This window comes from Notamacropus eugenii, chromosome 3, assembly GCF_028372415.1.
Source record: "Notamacropus eugenii isolate mMacEug1 chromosome 3, mMacEug1.pri_v2, whole genome shotgun sequence".
NCBI classification, from domain to species: Eukaryota; Metazoa; Chordata; class Mammalia; order Diprotodontia; family Macropodidae; genus Notamacropus; species Notamacropus eugenii.
In genome coordinates, this window is record NC_092874.1 from 61,635,216 (window position 1) to 61,651,710 (window position 16,495).

The following is a 16,495-nucleotide window of genomic DNA, read 5'->3' on the forward strand; positions in this document are numbered from 1 at the left end:
CTAAACCCATTATTTTTTTTAGAAAAAGAAACAAAGGCCCAAAAACTTAAAATTATTTAACCATGTCTACACAGGTTTTCAGTACAAGATTTGGGATTCAAACCCAAGTCCTTTGAATTCTAGTCCACTACAGGTCTTCTACCTATCCTATCTCTCCTCCTGAATCTTAGCAGTTTTACCTTATATAACAGGAAGTAAACTTAAGGAGCTAATTACTCTAGGAGGTGGCACAGACTAAATACAAATGCCTTCACAAAGATTTTGGCAAATTCATGGATGGCATCATAACTTAAAATAAGTATTAAACAAACTAGGATCTTGGGATGTCTACACAAACCCTGAGGCTGCCATCAGGAAGGTCTACTGTGCCCTCCTATATGATGATCCTTTGTCCCCATTTCTACGCACTGGGTAGCCATGACTATAATTCTCATTCCAAGTGATTGTTTTTTTGTTTTTATGGTCATTTTGGTAAAAGGATGATGTAGCTTCAGATGTGAATAAGACACAGCCATTCCCTCAAGTAGACAACAGTTCAGTTATGGGTATAAGTAACCAGATGACTCTATCACTAAAGTAAACTAAAGAGCTATTGGAAGGGTCATTTAAGGTCTTCCACAACAGAGCACCATCAAGAATTTTTAATAGAGGGTTACATCATCTAAATTAGAATATTACTCTGGCAATGAGAATTAATATTAATAATAATAACTAACATTTATATAGCACCTACTACATGCCAGTCACTGTGTTAAGTACTTTACAAATATCTCATTTGATAAAGTATTAAATGAAATAAAAGGGGAAGAAGACAAAAGCAGGAAGATCAGATGATTAAAATCAATTATTAAACTAAGATGATTTAAGGAATAATATTCATCTCAGTCACAATGTAGATTGCTACAGGGTTTCTGAGTTTAAAATTTTAATAGTATTTCTGGCTATAAGCAATGTAATGAGAAAAAAAAATTATTAAATTTCAAGGCTTTGGGTAGTAAAGCAAATCTGTTATAAAGAGGAACTCATAACACCCATTCACACTGACCATTACTCTTGGGATCCCTCTGAAATACCAGAAAGCAGTATAAAACCATACATATATACTCCTAGTAAAAGAGTTGTTTATAAAGGAATTTATAATATCTGACCTTTTGAGAAGAACCAAAAAAGCACAGAATGCCCTGATCCTTTCCATCATTTTAAAAACAAAAGGAAAACAAAAACAAAAAAAAATCAATCCCAACCCTGCACAAACCAAACAAATGAGGACAATGGGATCTCATCTCTTTCCTGTTCTGAATGAAGGAACATCCATCTAATCATTTGATATATGCTATCTTCCCTCCATTCTAGAAACAATATCCTCCAGTATTGTGTAAACAAGGGTCAGCAATGTCTTCTCTGTGCTTCCAGATTTTCTGTAGCAATTCCAGTGAAACGATAGAATGAAAATGTTACAGTATAAGGTGAATTAATCTTCTAGTCTACCAAGTAGCATTGAATGAACTTCTGAACAAAATGATTCCCCTCTGAGTTGGACTCTAGAGTTTCATCATTTAGCTGAAACTCCCCCCAAAAGAAATAACATAGTACTTATGAAACAAATCCTATTCCTTAAAAAGAACAATACTCTAAGGTTCACTCTGTACATTATTTCATCCAGAATCATAGGATGGCATGGAGAAATACTAGGAAAGAATGAGCAGACTCAGGCTCTGGCTTAATTCTGCCACTAACTAGGATCATAACTTCAAACATGGCACTATCCCTCTTTCAACCTCAGTTTCCCCATCTGTAAAAATGGTGACGCTAACTAACTGATCTCAAAAGTTATCAAGTCATTGCAAGCTCATGACATAATATCATGCATGCTACAAATTCAATAAAATGCTTCATTTACTCACATCACTAATTAGCTCGGTGCATTTTCTAGCCAATTCCATGTTTCGGTCTTCAATGACAGGTTTAAGAAATACCTATTATTGGGAGGGAGGGGGTGAGAGAGAGAGAGAGAGAGAGAGAGAGAGAGGAGAGAATAAATCCAAGATCACTCATCTTGTAAAATGCAAAACAGTTCTTCAGTGAAACTTTTGGAAACAAATAAGTGGTAACCACCTTTTCTTCTTCATCTTCTGCATCTTCTTCCTCAGATTTTTCTCCTTCACTTTCATCTCTGCAGTCCTCTAAGATGGGCATTCTCATGCTTGTTGTTTCTGAAAAATTCCTTTAAAATTTTAAAGTCTACTAGTGTAACCTTTACTGCATATGAGAGCTTCCTGGAGATCTCAGTGACTGCTTGCCTGCACTGTTTAACCTTTCCAAGGCCTCTTCCCTATTTAGCTTACACTTGACATCCTTTATCTCAACTGGGCATGAGGAAACAGAAAGGCATCAAGGACGATTTGCCAGCTACAATCCTCAGGAACAGTAATAATTTTTAACATAAAATTCAATTGTCAGATCTTTTATAGTCAACTTTCTCTGAATTAGTTAAGAAATTCAAAAGAAGAGATTAAGTTATAGCTCTCTAATTCAATCCTTGAAGACAGAGATCATTCATAAAACTAACAGGTTGAAAGGGTCAAAGGGACTTAAAGGATTATGAGAAAACTGCCCAGTTATAACACTTTAGATATGTCAAGCCTAAAGCCCGTTATCTTGAAGCTTCTCCAACCTTATCTAAATCAGACTTTCCCTTAAATGTCAGGCATACTTCTACTTTGGTGGGGCTGGAAGGGAAGGGGGGGAGGGGAGAAAGAGTTTTGAAAATTTTTACTGCTTTTACTAAATTCAAGAAGGATGAATGTCTCCTTGGGAATTTTAGTTAACAGCCAGTCTATAGATCATTTTCTGAAAAGCCCCACATTTAGAAATTGCTTAAAGCCCTATGAAGTTTGCGTGTGTGTGTGTGTGTGTGTGTGTGTGTGTGTGTGTGTGAGAGAGGGAGGGAGAGAGAGAGAGAGAGAGAGAGAGAGAGAGAGAGAGTGTTTCAGGACATTTGCTTCCATCAGTAAGTTAAAGTAATTTGTTATTCTAAAACCATTCTTACTCCAAAGATAATGATTCAAGCAGAATGCTTTTCAGAAGACAAAGCCTTCTGATTTGTTTGCCATAATCCAAGGTCATTTGGGGGAGAAACCCAGACTGGTCATGCTTCTTTCCCAGCTAGTCTTCTAATTTTGCTACTAATTTTGCCACCATCCCCTTTCAGGGGTACCCCTGCCCCACGCCCACCTCCTACAATCCTCTTCTTAGGCACTCTTTTATGTGTTGTATTTCCCAATTAGAATTTAAGCCTCTTGAGGTCAGAAATTATCTTTCTTTTTTGCTTGTATCTGTATCTCAGTACCCAACACCTACTAAATGCTTCAGTGATTGCTACCTTGCCTTGTTTGTTGTCACTACATATTTACATATCAACCTTGTTATACTATCAACCACAAAATCAAAGCAATGTATAGCTAGAAAGGACCTTGGTATCATTTTATAGTAGTCCTATTTTACAGAGGAGGAAGCAGAAATTAATGACTATTAAGATCATGTAGTAGTTTTGCCATTTTTATAGATGGGGAAACTGAGGCTGAGAGGTAGTGACCTCTTCAAAGTGATAATGCTGGTTAGTGGCAGAATTAAATTGTTTAACCACTAAATTGCTTAATGGCAAAACTAGAAGTGGAATTCATTGATTCTTCTACCATATCACAGTGGTTTCAGTTTGAGAAAGGAAGGAAGGAAGGAAGGGAGGGAGGGAGGGAGGGAAGGAGGAAAAGAAAGAAGGAGGGGGGAGGGAGGGGGGGAGGAAGAAAAAGAAAGAAATTAAATCTGGTATATATAAAAATTCCAAGTGCCTCATTCTTTCTTCAGTCACTGATACAAGAAAAGGGAAATGGAAAGCCAAATACAAAATGTAATTTAATTTAAGATTTTCCCAACAAAATAAATAATGTTCAGTTTACATGCTTCTAAAACTAAAAAAGAAAAAATGGGAAGATTGCAAAGCAGACCAGCATAATCCATGGAGTAGGAGACTTGGAGTCAGCAAGACCTGGGTTCAAAACCAGCCCTTGCCCCTTATTAGTTGCATGACTATAGGTTTACCTTCTGGAAGCTTAATCATTTTCTGTAAAATGGCAATGATGGTAGCTATACTACCTGCTTCACAGAGGGGCTTTAAGGTTCCAATGAAAAAGCACTTTGAAAATTTTAAAAGCTCAAAATACCAGTTATTATTATAAAATGTACTGAATTAAATAGAAAAGAAAAATTCCACAACTCTTTAGTTCCATATTATGTTGCATTTTGAGATGAAATCCCAGTGTATTGCTAGAGGGAAGGGAAGAGAAAGAGGAGTTGAAGGAAAAGGCAAAGAGAATAGAATGTAGAAAATGGAGAGAAAGATCAAGACAAGAAAATAAGAAAAGAAACAAAATATGATAGGTAAGGTGCCTGGTTAATATTTGATTATTCTATTATGTTGGTAAATACTGGTTAATTGGTTAAGACTTGAATAGTTTTGAATGGCATAAATGAAGTGGTACACAATGATAGAAATTATTCTCTTGATTTCCTCCGCAATATAATCCTTAGAGTCAAAGCTGCTTCCCTGATGCCCAGGGGCATAGGATGGCACAGAACTTGTCCTTTGAAGCATAGGAGTATCTCAACAGGTGAGATAAGAGAGGGGACACTATAGAGGTAGTTAACAAATAGGATGGCAAAAACATGGCAGTGGGAAAGCATAGGACATACACAAGGGACCTTAAGAGGTCCAGTTTGACAAAAAAGTAGACTACGTGGAGAGGAAGAGTCAGGTAGGACTGGAGAAGGCATGATGGTGTCACATCCCAAAGTGCTTCAAATGTCAGATTGGACTTTATCTGGGAGGCAAGGGTTTGGAGGACAAGGAGGCGTAACAAGATTTCAAATATGGGAGTAAAATAATCAGAATCGAGTATTAGAATGATTTCTCTTAAAACAGAAAAAAAGTTGGGATAAAATGAGAGAATGCAGGTGGAAAAACCAGTTAATGTTATTGGAATAAACCAGGCGAAAGGTTGAAATAAAGGTATGTGAACCCCTGCCAATGGCAGATGCTCAAGGCAGAAAAACACATTTGAATTTAAGGGACTTGGATACAAATCCTATTTTTGCTAATTTATTGTCTTGTATGACTTTGGAAATGTCACTTTACATCAGTAAACCTCAGTTTCCTCATCTGTAAGACAAAAGAGATGAACTAAATAATCTCCAAAGTCTAAAACTATGATTCCAGTGCCAAGTACTTGAAAAGTGGAAAACTCCAAAAAATAACAGTTAAAGTTTAGTTGTTACAGAACTTTTTGTACCTTTGCCAGACACAGTACCAGAAAGGATTTTATTTCACAAAATGATCCCTCATCTTACCTTCAAGATGATGCCAAGTACAATATTGGTGAAGAGGGCACTGAACTTGAAGCCTTAAAACCTAGTTTCCAGTTCCACTTTCTCTCTAGGAAATAATGCCTTTCATTTATAAAATAATTTACAAAGGGTATTCACATACTTTCTTTAATTTGATCCTTTCAATGAGCCTGTGGGGTAGGTAATGGGTATTGCTATCCCAGATTTACAGATAAATAAAATGAGAAATCAGAGAAGTTAAGAGAGTCACCAAAGGTGAGTCTTCACCATTCCCTTCAAAACTCCTGACTGATTGAACAGTTTCTCTTTATGTAGCTATACAAGGATTATAAAACACTTGGCACAGATTACATCATTTGATCCAATGACCGCAAAGGTAATGAAAGTATGATTAACTGAATTTTATAAATGAGGAATCTGAGATTTAGAGAAGTTGTGACTTGTCCCAAGTTGCACATTTAAGTGAAGAGCCATGTTTCACACCCACATCTTTTGGATGTGAGTCCAGTGTTCTCATTCCACACTTAAAATCCTACCCCTCCTGCTACAGATCAGTAATAGTTGTGGATCGAGGGAAGCCAAGATTAAAAAAAAAATATCTTCCTCTTCTCCTTCAAATGACTAGCAGTTTAGGCAGAGAGCCTCTCCAAAATTTGAGGAGGTGTAATTGAACATTTTATGATACTACACCATTTTCATCCAATATCTTGAGGACATATCCTATTATACATATTACACAATCTCCTTCTACATTCAAGGAGGAAAAATTTTTGATGTTTTTAATCTTTGACATGATGAATTAATTGAAACAGGAGGCCCATCAGTCAATAAATTCTTACTGAATATTCACCATGCTTTTTAAAAACACAAGAAATTAAGAATCATGCCCTAAATAAACTAGGCTCTTTCTTTTCAGGATATGCTCCAGATACAATCAAAGATACCAACAGCACCTTTGTGGTTACCTGGTTTATTCTTTCATTTGGAGGAAGAAAACAGGGAGAGGGGAAAGAGAGAGAGAGAAGGAGAGAGAGAGAGAGAGAGAGAGAGAGAGAGAGAGAGAGAGAGAGAGGAAAGAAGAGGGGGTAGGGGTGGTAATGTTGCTAATACAGTGGCAGAACCACCATTAGAACTAAGATTTTCTAAACAAATCTCACACTCTGTACAAAGCCAGGTTGCCTCAAAATCTGATTTCACAGGTTCTTGGTTCTTGGAAACAAGGAGATTATTTTGGAGAAATTCATTGTCACTAGTTCACAAATAAAACCTTACTAGATTGACCTGTTTACACAGAATTTGACAACTTAGAGCCACAGTTTCTTATGATTTAAGATAGCTACATTCCTCTTTTCTATAAAAATTCTTACACAATTCTGATCAATTTCCCTCTAAAAGGAGAAGAAAAAAAAAACCATGATATTGTTTGTCACAGCACAGCTCTCTTGCCAACACTCCAAATACCTGTTTCAAGGAATATGAAGAGAGTATTCTCCATGGACAATTATCTTATTTCAGAATTTCCTCCCAAACTTTTCTTCTTCATTTTTTTTAAAAGGAGAGTTCAATGTTATAATGTGATACACATTTTCTAAGTTGATATTCTCCAAGAGGGAAATAACCTAGCTAGATTTTTTCCCAATCTTTTTTAGTTATTAAGAATTTTAATTCATGTTGCAAGATATTTTTTCAAAAATTTATTTTGGTAATTTTATACCTGCAGAAATGGGGGTACTGCTAAAGACCTAAACACTGAGGTCTAATGGGAAGGACCTCAGGATCCAGTCCTCCTAGGTAAGCTTGAGCAAATGATTTTGTACCATTTGACCTCTCTTAAAGCAAATCATACTCAGTTTCACCATTTTATAAAATGACAATATCTATGTCCTATGAATTTTTAAGAGTTAGTAAACAGAAAGCTTTAAAAAAAACAATTATAACACCATCCCAATGTAGGACATTAATTCCCCAATAAAAGACTTACTAGTAACTATACAAAGAAGCACAGATGATGAAGAAAAGGGTCATATAATATAATCAGTCTTCCACCCCACCCTCTTTCCCACAAGGCAAGAGAAGTTTCCAGTTATTTTTACCTTAAAATCAGAAACATTTAGACACCAATGATAAGCAAGTCTCTAATCTTTTTAGGTTTGCTGTTGACACACAAGCATTTGTATTTCCATAGCAACTGCCCAGTCACATGGGTAATTCAAATCACCTGCCCAAAGAAACACAGCTGGACCACAGTAATGACTCATGGATTGCTTGTCTGTCTCCAGCGCTATTAGGATGACATGGGACAAGCATCTCCTGATTTTGAATAATATTTGTTACACAGTATCCTTTTTGTCCCCACCTTTCCGATACATATACGTGTCTCTATATGTAAATATATAGCTATATGTGGGATAAAATGTTTTGTGACATGTTTGTGTGTGTATATATATGTGTGTGTACATATATATATATGTAGATATATATATATATATAATATATACATAATATATATTCTCCCCCCTAACATAATAAACAAGGAAGAAGCTAGGGACCAAGTTCTGAATTTGATAGAATTTGTATAGATAAAATAGGTTAATACAATTTGAAAGATTTAAATAGCAGCATTTTTCGCGAAAAACACTGACTCTAAATTGCTAGCTTCAAACATGGCAAGCAGATGCAAATTAAGCCAGTTGTTTACCACCACCATCATCATCATCATCAACACATTTTTGGAGCACCATCTGGGGATTTGGAACTTTGTTATGCACTCACTCAGTGTGTCATCTGAATTCTCTCTCCCCCTCCCCCCTCCATTTCTCTCTCTCTCTCTCTCTCTCTCTCTCTCTCTCTCTCTCTCTCTCTCTCTCTCTCTCTCTCTCTCTCTCTCTCTCTCTCTCTCTCTCTCTCTCTCTCTCTCTCTCTCTCTCTCTCTCTCTCTCTCTCTTCTCTCTCTCTCCCCCCCCTCTCCGTTTCCCTCTCTCCTACACACACCGCCCTCCCTCTCTCTTTCCTCTCTTCCTCCCCTCATCTCCTTTCTCTCTTCTCCCCTGTCCTCCCTTTCTCACTCCTTTCTCACTCCTCTCTCTCCCCACCTCCTTTCTCTACCTCTTCTCTCTCTTTTCCCTCTCCCCTATCTCTTTCTTTTCTGTCTTTCTCTCTCCTCCCTTTCCCTGTCTCTTTCCTCTCCCCCTCTTCTTTTTCTCCTCTCTCTGTTCTTCCTCTCTGTCTCTATCCTCCCTTTTCTCTTCTATTTGTCTGTATCTTCTTCCTCCTCCTCCAAAGGGCTCAGCATTTTCAATGGCTTAACAGCTGCTTATCTTACCTTTATCTCGCATATTCGCCTTTATTCGGACATTTGTCTGAAAGAGGACTTTGCTAGGCAACGATTCTTTTAAATGGTTTCTTAGGAAGAGAAATGTAAAAATTTTATATTTCGAAAAGCCTTCTTTTGAAAAAGAACCCTAGTTAATAGCTGTCTAATTTACTTCTGAAAGCTGCATTCATCAAGCCTATGTCATTCTGGGCCTTTTATCATCACTTTGATAACAAGAACTCAAGCTGAACATAGTGAAGGTAGCTTGAACAATAACAGGTATAATTAGTATTTACACAGTTCTTTAATGATTGATGTAAAGCATTACTAATGATACCTAACATTGATATATATCAAGTTAAGGTTTTGAAAGCCCTTTAGATATGTTATCTCATTTGATCCAACAAGCCTGGGAGGGAGGTACTACTATGATCTTCATTTTGAAGATGGGGAAACTGAGGCAGAGGGAGGTTAAGTGATTGACCCAGAGTCACACAACTAGTAAGTATCGGGGTTTTCTGACTCCAAGGCCAGGGCTCTCCCCACTACACTGCAGGGCCACCTGAAATCAATGTCAAATACTACTTTTATTATTACAGCAAATGGTGGTCTCCATTTTTTTAAACAAGGTTATTAAAGCTACACTACAATTTTTGGGACACCAATTGTGTGCGTGTGTTTGCCCACAAAATTGCCAAATACCCATATCCTCTGGCATAAGCCTAGAGGATATTTTTTTTCATCAAAAGTCTGATTCTTGACGTAGTAGATGGAACACTGGAATTGTACTCAAGAAGACCTGAGTCTGAATTCTGCCTCATGTCTTTTCTAGCTATGTGGCTGTGAGCAGATCACTCAACCTCTCAGTTTCACTGTCCTCATTTGTAAAATGAAGATAATAATAGCATATTATATAATACATAAGAATATAACATAGAATTATAATAATATAATAATAATTAATAAAACAGTTGTGAAGATTAAAAGAAACGTCTGAGTTATTATTATATTATTGTAACTACTTAAGTTCTTAAACAAAAAAGAAACACCATAAATGACAGATTTTAAACAATGGTTTTGAACAGAATATTTAAAGTTCATCCTATCTGGCACAGAAAAAACCTAAAAGTATGTCCTCCTTTATCCACTATTTTCTTTTCTTATTTTTTTAATTTTTAAATTTTTTTAAATTTTTATTTACAGTTACAAATTTTCTTTCTTCCTTCCCCCTCCCCCCCAATAAACTGAGATGGTCAGGAACTAGATATCCACTAATCACATGAAATCCTACAAAATATTTCTTCACCGTCTATGTTCTGGGGGGGTGAATCAAGAAAAATTTAAAAATGAAAAAAAAGTTTCAATCTGCAATGAATCCATCAATACTCTGTGTGGAGGTGGACAGCATTTTTCATTACGAGTTCTTTGGAGTTCTCCTCTTTACCCATTAATTTCAATGAATGAAGAGGTCATTGTTATGTCTCTACACTGGCACGTTATTATTCCTAGTCAGAAGAGACAATTCTGGTTTATTAATGTGCTAACTATTTGCAATATTAGTTATACTTTAATAAAATTAAAGCTGACATCACAATCATTCCATCAGTCCTAAACTACTCCTCATTGGAAGCCCCTGAATGAGTGGCTAAGATAAGGGCAATAACTAAAAGGAGGAATGAGAGAATAAAACAAATTTATTACCAAATTGGAGTCACAGAATTTTTGAATTACACATTTAGTATTTTTTAATATTATTTCCTCTTCCTTTAAACATTCCTTTGAAAAGGTACAAAATAAAATGCACAAAGTCTGGCTCCTTCACTGGTGATATGTAATTATTACAGAAATTAGCTTTTGGTTTTCAGTTTATTGTGCTATATATATGTGTGTGTTTTATAGATCGTATGTTTTCTGTTTTATATATAGCATATTCTTTATGTATAGTACATATGCACGTACATTATATGCAATATGTACATGTATGCTATATATGTAGCTAATTCACCACAGCTGCCAATTTCTTTTCAGAAAGTACACAAAGCCTCAATAAATGCAGAGTCTTAATTACTTCTCACATCTGGAAAGACTTGACTATGAGAGTGGATTTATTGAAGAAACTCATCATTTGGCTGTCAACACCATCTCAAGAGTCAGAAAAAGAGCAGGCTTGATCAATCCTGGCAATTCTTTAACCCTTTCATATTTTCCATTGCTTCTATCATTTATGAAATTTATGAAAACAGTGAAGTAAATAATCTTATGGTAGCTTAAAGCAGGGGAATCGGAGGGGATAATTATATTAAATTTCCAGGAATGATACGCAGAGTTAAAATTTGTGTATCAAAATGTAGAAATTATAACACTAAAGTGAAGATGAAACAATGAAAAAACCAGCCTCTAGGAGTAGTAGAATATATTTAAGAGCCATCATTTTATCAGAACAGTTATTATTACAAAACTGGATGAATACTGGAGTATTTACTTTTATCTCAGGGTGGTAGGGTGGGGAAAATATAAAACTTGGAATCAAGAAACTTAAGACTTGAATTTCACCTCCAATACTTAACTGTGTACCTTCTGGCAAGTCTCAACTTCTCAGAGACTCACTTTCTTCATCTGTACAATGAGCAAAGTTATAGCTATAGTACTATACCAAATAGGATAACGCATATAAAATGTTTTGTATATGTTAAAGCCCTTTATGAAAAGTTTTTTTAATAGTCTTTGAACAAGCATCCATTAAGCACAAACATATGCAAGGCAGTGTGCCAGGTGCTAATGATGAAAAGATAACAAATGGCAGTCACTGCCCTAAAAGGGCTTACATTCTACTAGGGAGCACACAGTATGTACACAGATATATATATATGATACAATATCAGGTGCAACAGTCACACAAAAAAAAGAGGGGGGAGCCAGAGAAAGTACTTCTAACACATTTGAAGAGAGAGCTTAAACAAATGGGGGAAAGGGGAAAATGAAAGGGTTTTACTGAGAAGGCACCAGAAATGAACCTTCAAGGAAGAGAAGGATTCTAACAGGTGAAGGAAGATGAAGAGGGGGGAAGGTGTGTTTTTGATATGCATGAGGGAAAGAAATGATGACTCTAATAAAACCATTTGATGGATAGGTATGTAGCCTAATTCAAAAGAAAGGAAAATGATATGAGGAGGGTGGAGAATTCCAAGTCTTATTCAGCTGTGCCATCAATCCTCAGAACATCTCTGTTATATTTAAGGTCAGTATAGAGTCAACCTTCCCCATAGGATGCATGTGGACACAATTTTGCAATTTCCATTTAAGAAACATTATTATTAAAATATTTACTGTATGCTAGACATAGTGGTACGTGCTGGGATACAGAGTCTAACGTGAAACACTGTTCCCAGACCTTGGAACGAACAGTAACTCATAGAGAGGAGCAGAAGCCTAAAGTTAGGAAGTAGAGGAGGGGTGGCATGGAAATGAGGTATTGGGGGAAAAAAGCATCCAGGTCTTTGAACTCAATTTCCTTGAGAAATGTGGTCTTTCTCTGTTCTATTCCCTTTAATGTCCTCCTGTCCAGTTCCCTGCCCTCCTGCCTTTCCACCAGTGACCAGCAGAAGTAACTACAAAAAACAAAGGCATCACAACATAGAAGTGTGGGCATGATCAGAAAGTCTAGGTTGAATCTTTGCTCTGCCATTTATCATTCCTGTCACCTCGGTCATATTATTTAACCTCATTGGGTATCAACTTCCTCATCTGTAAAAATGGGAATAATAATAACTGTGCCACCTACTTCAAATGGATGGTGAGGGGACTGAATGAAATAATACCTATAAATCACTTTGTAACCCTACTGTGCCTAACCCATGTAAACTTTTCCTTGTGAAAAAACTATTCCCATATTTAACTTTCAGTGATAGAAACTTTGCAGAAGATCCATGTAAAACCTAAACCTCTAATTACTCTTTTACAATATTTGCATTTTATATTTTAAAATATTGATACTACGATAAATTTCACACCTCTACATTCTTACAATTACAAGTTTATAATTGTAGTGAACATCTTTTCTCTCTTCTTTGGTAAATGAAATTAACACTCCCGCATGAACTGTAAATGCTAAATTAATAAACTCCCTAGGGTTCCCTTTTACTATCATGCATCTACCATACTTTAGGAGGAAGGAAATGTCACAGTTTATGTTCATAAGTGTTCTTTAGTCAGTTTCTTCCTGAGTCTTATTCCCATCATTTTTGTGAAAGAAAACTCTCCTGCAAGCCAGGTAGAAGACAAATATCAAAATTAGATTAAAATAAGACAAACGTGACTTCATTGCAGTACTTGTGATAATATTCTAAAAACAACTAACAATGATGTACAAGAAGTATTCCTTTTCATGACTCAATCTCTTAACTTCTTTTTTTCTTTGAATAAAGACTGTTTCTAGCTAACTTCTGATCAAAAATTTTGAAGTTTTACTTAAGAAATATGGAGTTTTCACCCTAGCTTTGTCACTTTATAAAGTCTGTGACTCAAATTTGGCAACAAATTATTTGGGATTTGATCTCTTGATTAGCAAAATAAGTGAGGTGAGGTGACTAGATGAGCAATCACATTGGTCCCTTCCAGCTTTTGCTAATGCATGATTCTAATTTATAGTTTTGTTCTCTCTCTAGATCTTCTGGATCTAAATTTAAAGTAAAATAGCACTGTGTCAGAATCTAAGAATATAAGTAATACATGTAATGAGACAAGAATGTGGTTAAAATTAATTTCAGTGTTAACAATATTTGCTTTTCTTCAAAATTTAACCAACAATAAATTCTTCAGGTTTTTTTTTCCTCTCACCATGTTTTTTTTTTCCCTCTGAGAAGGAAATTTTCCTTGTCTGGCACTGATTAGTTTACCTGTAAGATGTAGGCTTGCCCTCCCTCAGGCATTTCTCTAAAATGCTCTTGACTCTGCATATGATGTGATTGCTTCAGAAGCCCTTTCCTAAGATTATGGCATATATCCATGGCACTTGTCTCTGGATACTTTGAAATTCAAAATATTAATCTGTATATCGCTTAGAGCAATCCAACAAATAAACAAGACTTAAAGATCTGATGAATATGAAGAACAACCTGGCACTGGACTGTAGGGCAGAGGTGTCATGGGTAGTCTATACAAGTCATGGGTAACACAACCGAAGTGCAGCCCCAACCAAATTAAAAATTAAATTGGGAACTATCTAACAAAATAAATACAAATACAACAGGACACAGATAACGCTAGTGGTTTTCTAAGTCAATATGCACCCAGAAGGATCCTTATGTATGGTTGAGTGCCACCATTTTTATTCAAGTTTGACACCACTGGTGTAGAGGATAAAGCAAGGGAGACTTGGACCCAAGAAGATCTGGATTTGAATTCTGTCTGACACCCACTTGCTGTGTGGCTATGGACTAGTCACTAACTATCTCTGAGCTTCGGTTTATTTACATGTAAAGGAGAATAATCATAACTGCATGAAAATGCCATATAAATGCCTCTCATAATAATGATGATGATGATGATGATGGGGAAAAGAGAAGAGAGAAGCGTTTATTAAATGTCCACTATGTACCAGTCACTGTGCTAAGTGCTTCACATTTATTAACTCATTTGTTCTTCTCAACAATCCTGTGAGGTGGGTGTTGTGATGATCCCTATTTTACAGAAGAGAAAAAGAGGCAGGCTAGTACACGTTTGAGGCAGGATTTGAACTTGAATCTTCCTGACTCCAAACCCAGAATTCTATCCCCTGCATTGCCTCTTGACAATGATTTCAGAATTCTAAAACACAAGCGATCACATTTACAACCACTGTTTTGGTGTCTCGGTTTTGCATCTATGTTTTCTGGTATAATGTAATAATCATATCTTGAATCTAAACCAGAATCATCTGAGTGGGAATATGTTTTATTCAAAGTTTAAATGACTTGTAAATAATGTATTCAATTACTTTTTAAAACATTCACATTATCCAAGTTGCCTTTTAGACTTCTACCTTGTATCACTAATATATGGGAAGCAGTGGTCAGTGAAATATTTCCATTTTGATGCAGCTCCCTTTAAGAAAAGGAAGTGTAATTGACCTCGATGGATGGTGCTATTATATCCAAGGGGCACCAGATATAAAATACAGGATGCATCAGCTTGGCTAGATGTTATTTTTTTTGTCCATTAGGCAAATCTGTCACATTCAAGAGCATAAAAACCTACGAGATTTTATTATAATGACAAATGATTCATTTAAAGAAATTATAAGTTTTCATTAAAATGAAATCCTCAGAGTATTCTTACCTTTTTATGTTATGAGATGCCAATCCAAGGGACCCTGAAGAGTCAAAGGAAGTTATGTTTCATTTTAGGAGTGCTGCCATTTCCACTTAGAAGTTCCTATGTCTTGTGAAACACCAAAATTCATCTCTTCAAGCTATGAAACTCTTGAACAATAACTGAGGGGAAAAATGATACCTATTGTGGGTTTACTTTAAGACAAACATATAAACACATGCAAAAAAAAGTCAAATAAGAAGTCAACCAATGACATGAAAGCTTTCTATCACGTTATTTTTCCCTTGTAATTGCAAAGTCTCTCATGAAAGAAAATGCCTTTTTAAATGTTTATTGAAGTCAGTCAACATTCATTAAACTACAATAAATCTTATAAAAGCAATGAGGAAAAGGATATAAAAGAAAAAAGAGTGACGTGATTATGATTGATATGATCTACCAAGATTCCCTCACCCACCCCCCCATAAAGATCAGGCTAGTTTTTCCTCAAAGGACAGCAAAAAAATCCCTAAAAGTTGATTAGCTTAGAAAGCTAAGTAAGGTTCAAGCTGTGGCTTCCTTGATGAAGCTTAATGGTAACTGTGGGCTGATGGGTCACAATAGAGAGTGACCTATGAGAGTCAGCGTCCTTCAGATTTAGTGAATGTCCCAAGACCTTGAAAGTCACCACATTCTGCCCTGCTGACCAGGGTATATGGTAACTACATGGAGAAAAAGGGGTGAAATCTGCCCAAACTAAATTCTTATGTATTCTTGTTAAATATGTCTTCTATGCTATGACTAAGTAGATCTTTTTTTTAAGTTGTTAATAATCTACTAGTGCCTCATTTTATCCCATCATTGAACTGGAACAGCATACAGCCTGCTTCTAACATGATTACTAAAGTTTATAAGTAGATGTATAGTTCTTTAAGGATTCCCAATCTGATGTTGCAGGTAGTCTAATTATTATCATCTCCACAAAACTGACTCTCAGAGAAGTTAAATTACTTGCCCAAGCCCTTGGAAGCAGACATGAGACCCAATCCCTTTCCTAAATTTAGGGAATTTCCTAAATCCCATGCACATAAATAGCTTAAGAGCTGGCCAGTGAGATTTTATTTGGTTACTTATAGAACTCTGGGCAGCTCCTAAATCATTTATAATTTTGTCTAGTGGTGATATTATTAAATGTTCTCCATGATCACCCTTTTCATATTTCTAGCTGAAAAGGAATCACTATTACTAATTGCTATTTAAAGCAATATAATGATTAAGGGTAATCATCTTGGCCTAGAAACAACAGAGGTACACATTATATTTCTCTAAACTATTAGAGATACAAAAGCCAAAGTTAGAGAAGGCTATAACGAAGGCATGAGAAAGATCCTCCTTAGTGCAGCTCCTCAAAATGTATTTCGAGGACCTGATTTTCTTAATAAATTTGTTGATGAAATATTTGTAATTAGCAATAAAAATTAAACATATGCATCT

The 16,495-nt window shown here is 35.9% G+C and overlaps 1 protein-coding gene across 5 annotated transcripts in view; it reads right to left on the reverse strand.

The window, feature by feature from the left end:
* The window catches only part of NEBL (nebulette), a 450,583-nt gene that overhangs the window by 136,291 nt on the left and 297,797 nt on the right, over positions 1-16,495 (reverse strand). Inside the window, exons 5-7 of one of the 5 annotated variants that reach the window (XM_072651667.1) lie at positions 15,029-15,183; positions 2,116-2,213; positions 1,905-1,976 (exon numbers count right to left, since the gene is read on the reverse strand). The exons of 2 other annotated variants lie outside the window; for them this stretch is intronic. In XM_072651667.1, coding sequence (XP_072507768.1) covers positions 1,905-1,976; positions 2,116-2,202 — 159 coding nt within the window. In that variant the 5' untranslated portion in view covers positions 2,203-2,213; positions 15,029-15,183. Of the gene's footprint in view, positions 1-1,904; positions 1,977-2,115; positions 2,553-15,028; positions 15,184-16,495 lie in introns of those variants that run through there. 2 more of the 5 variants (XM_072651668.1, XM_072651669.1) reach the window with 2 other exon arrangements.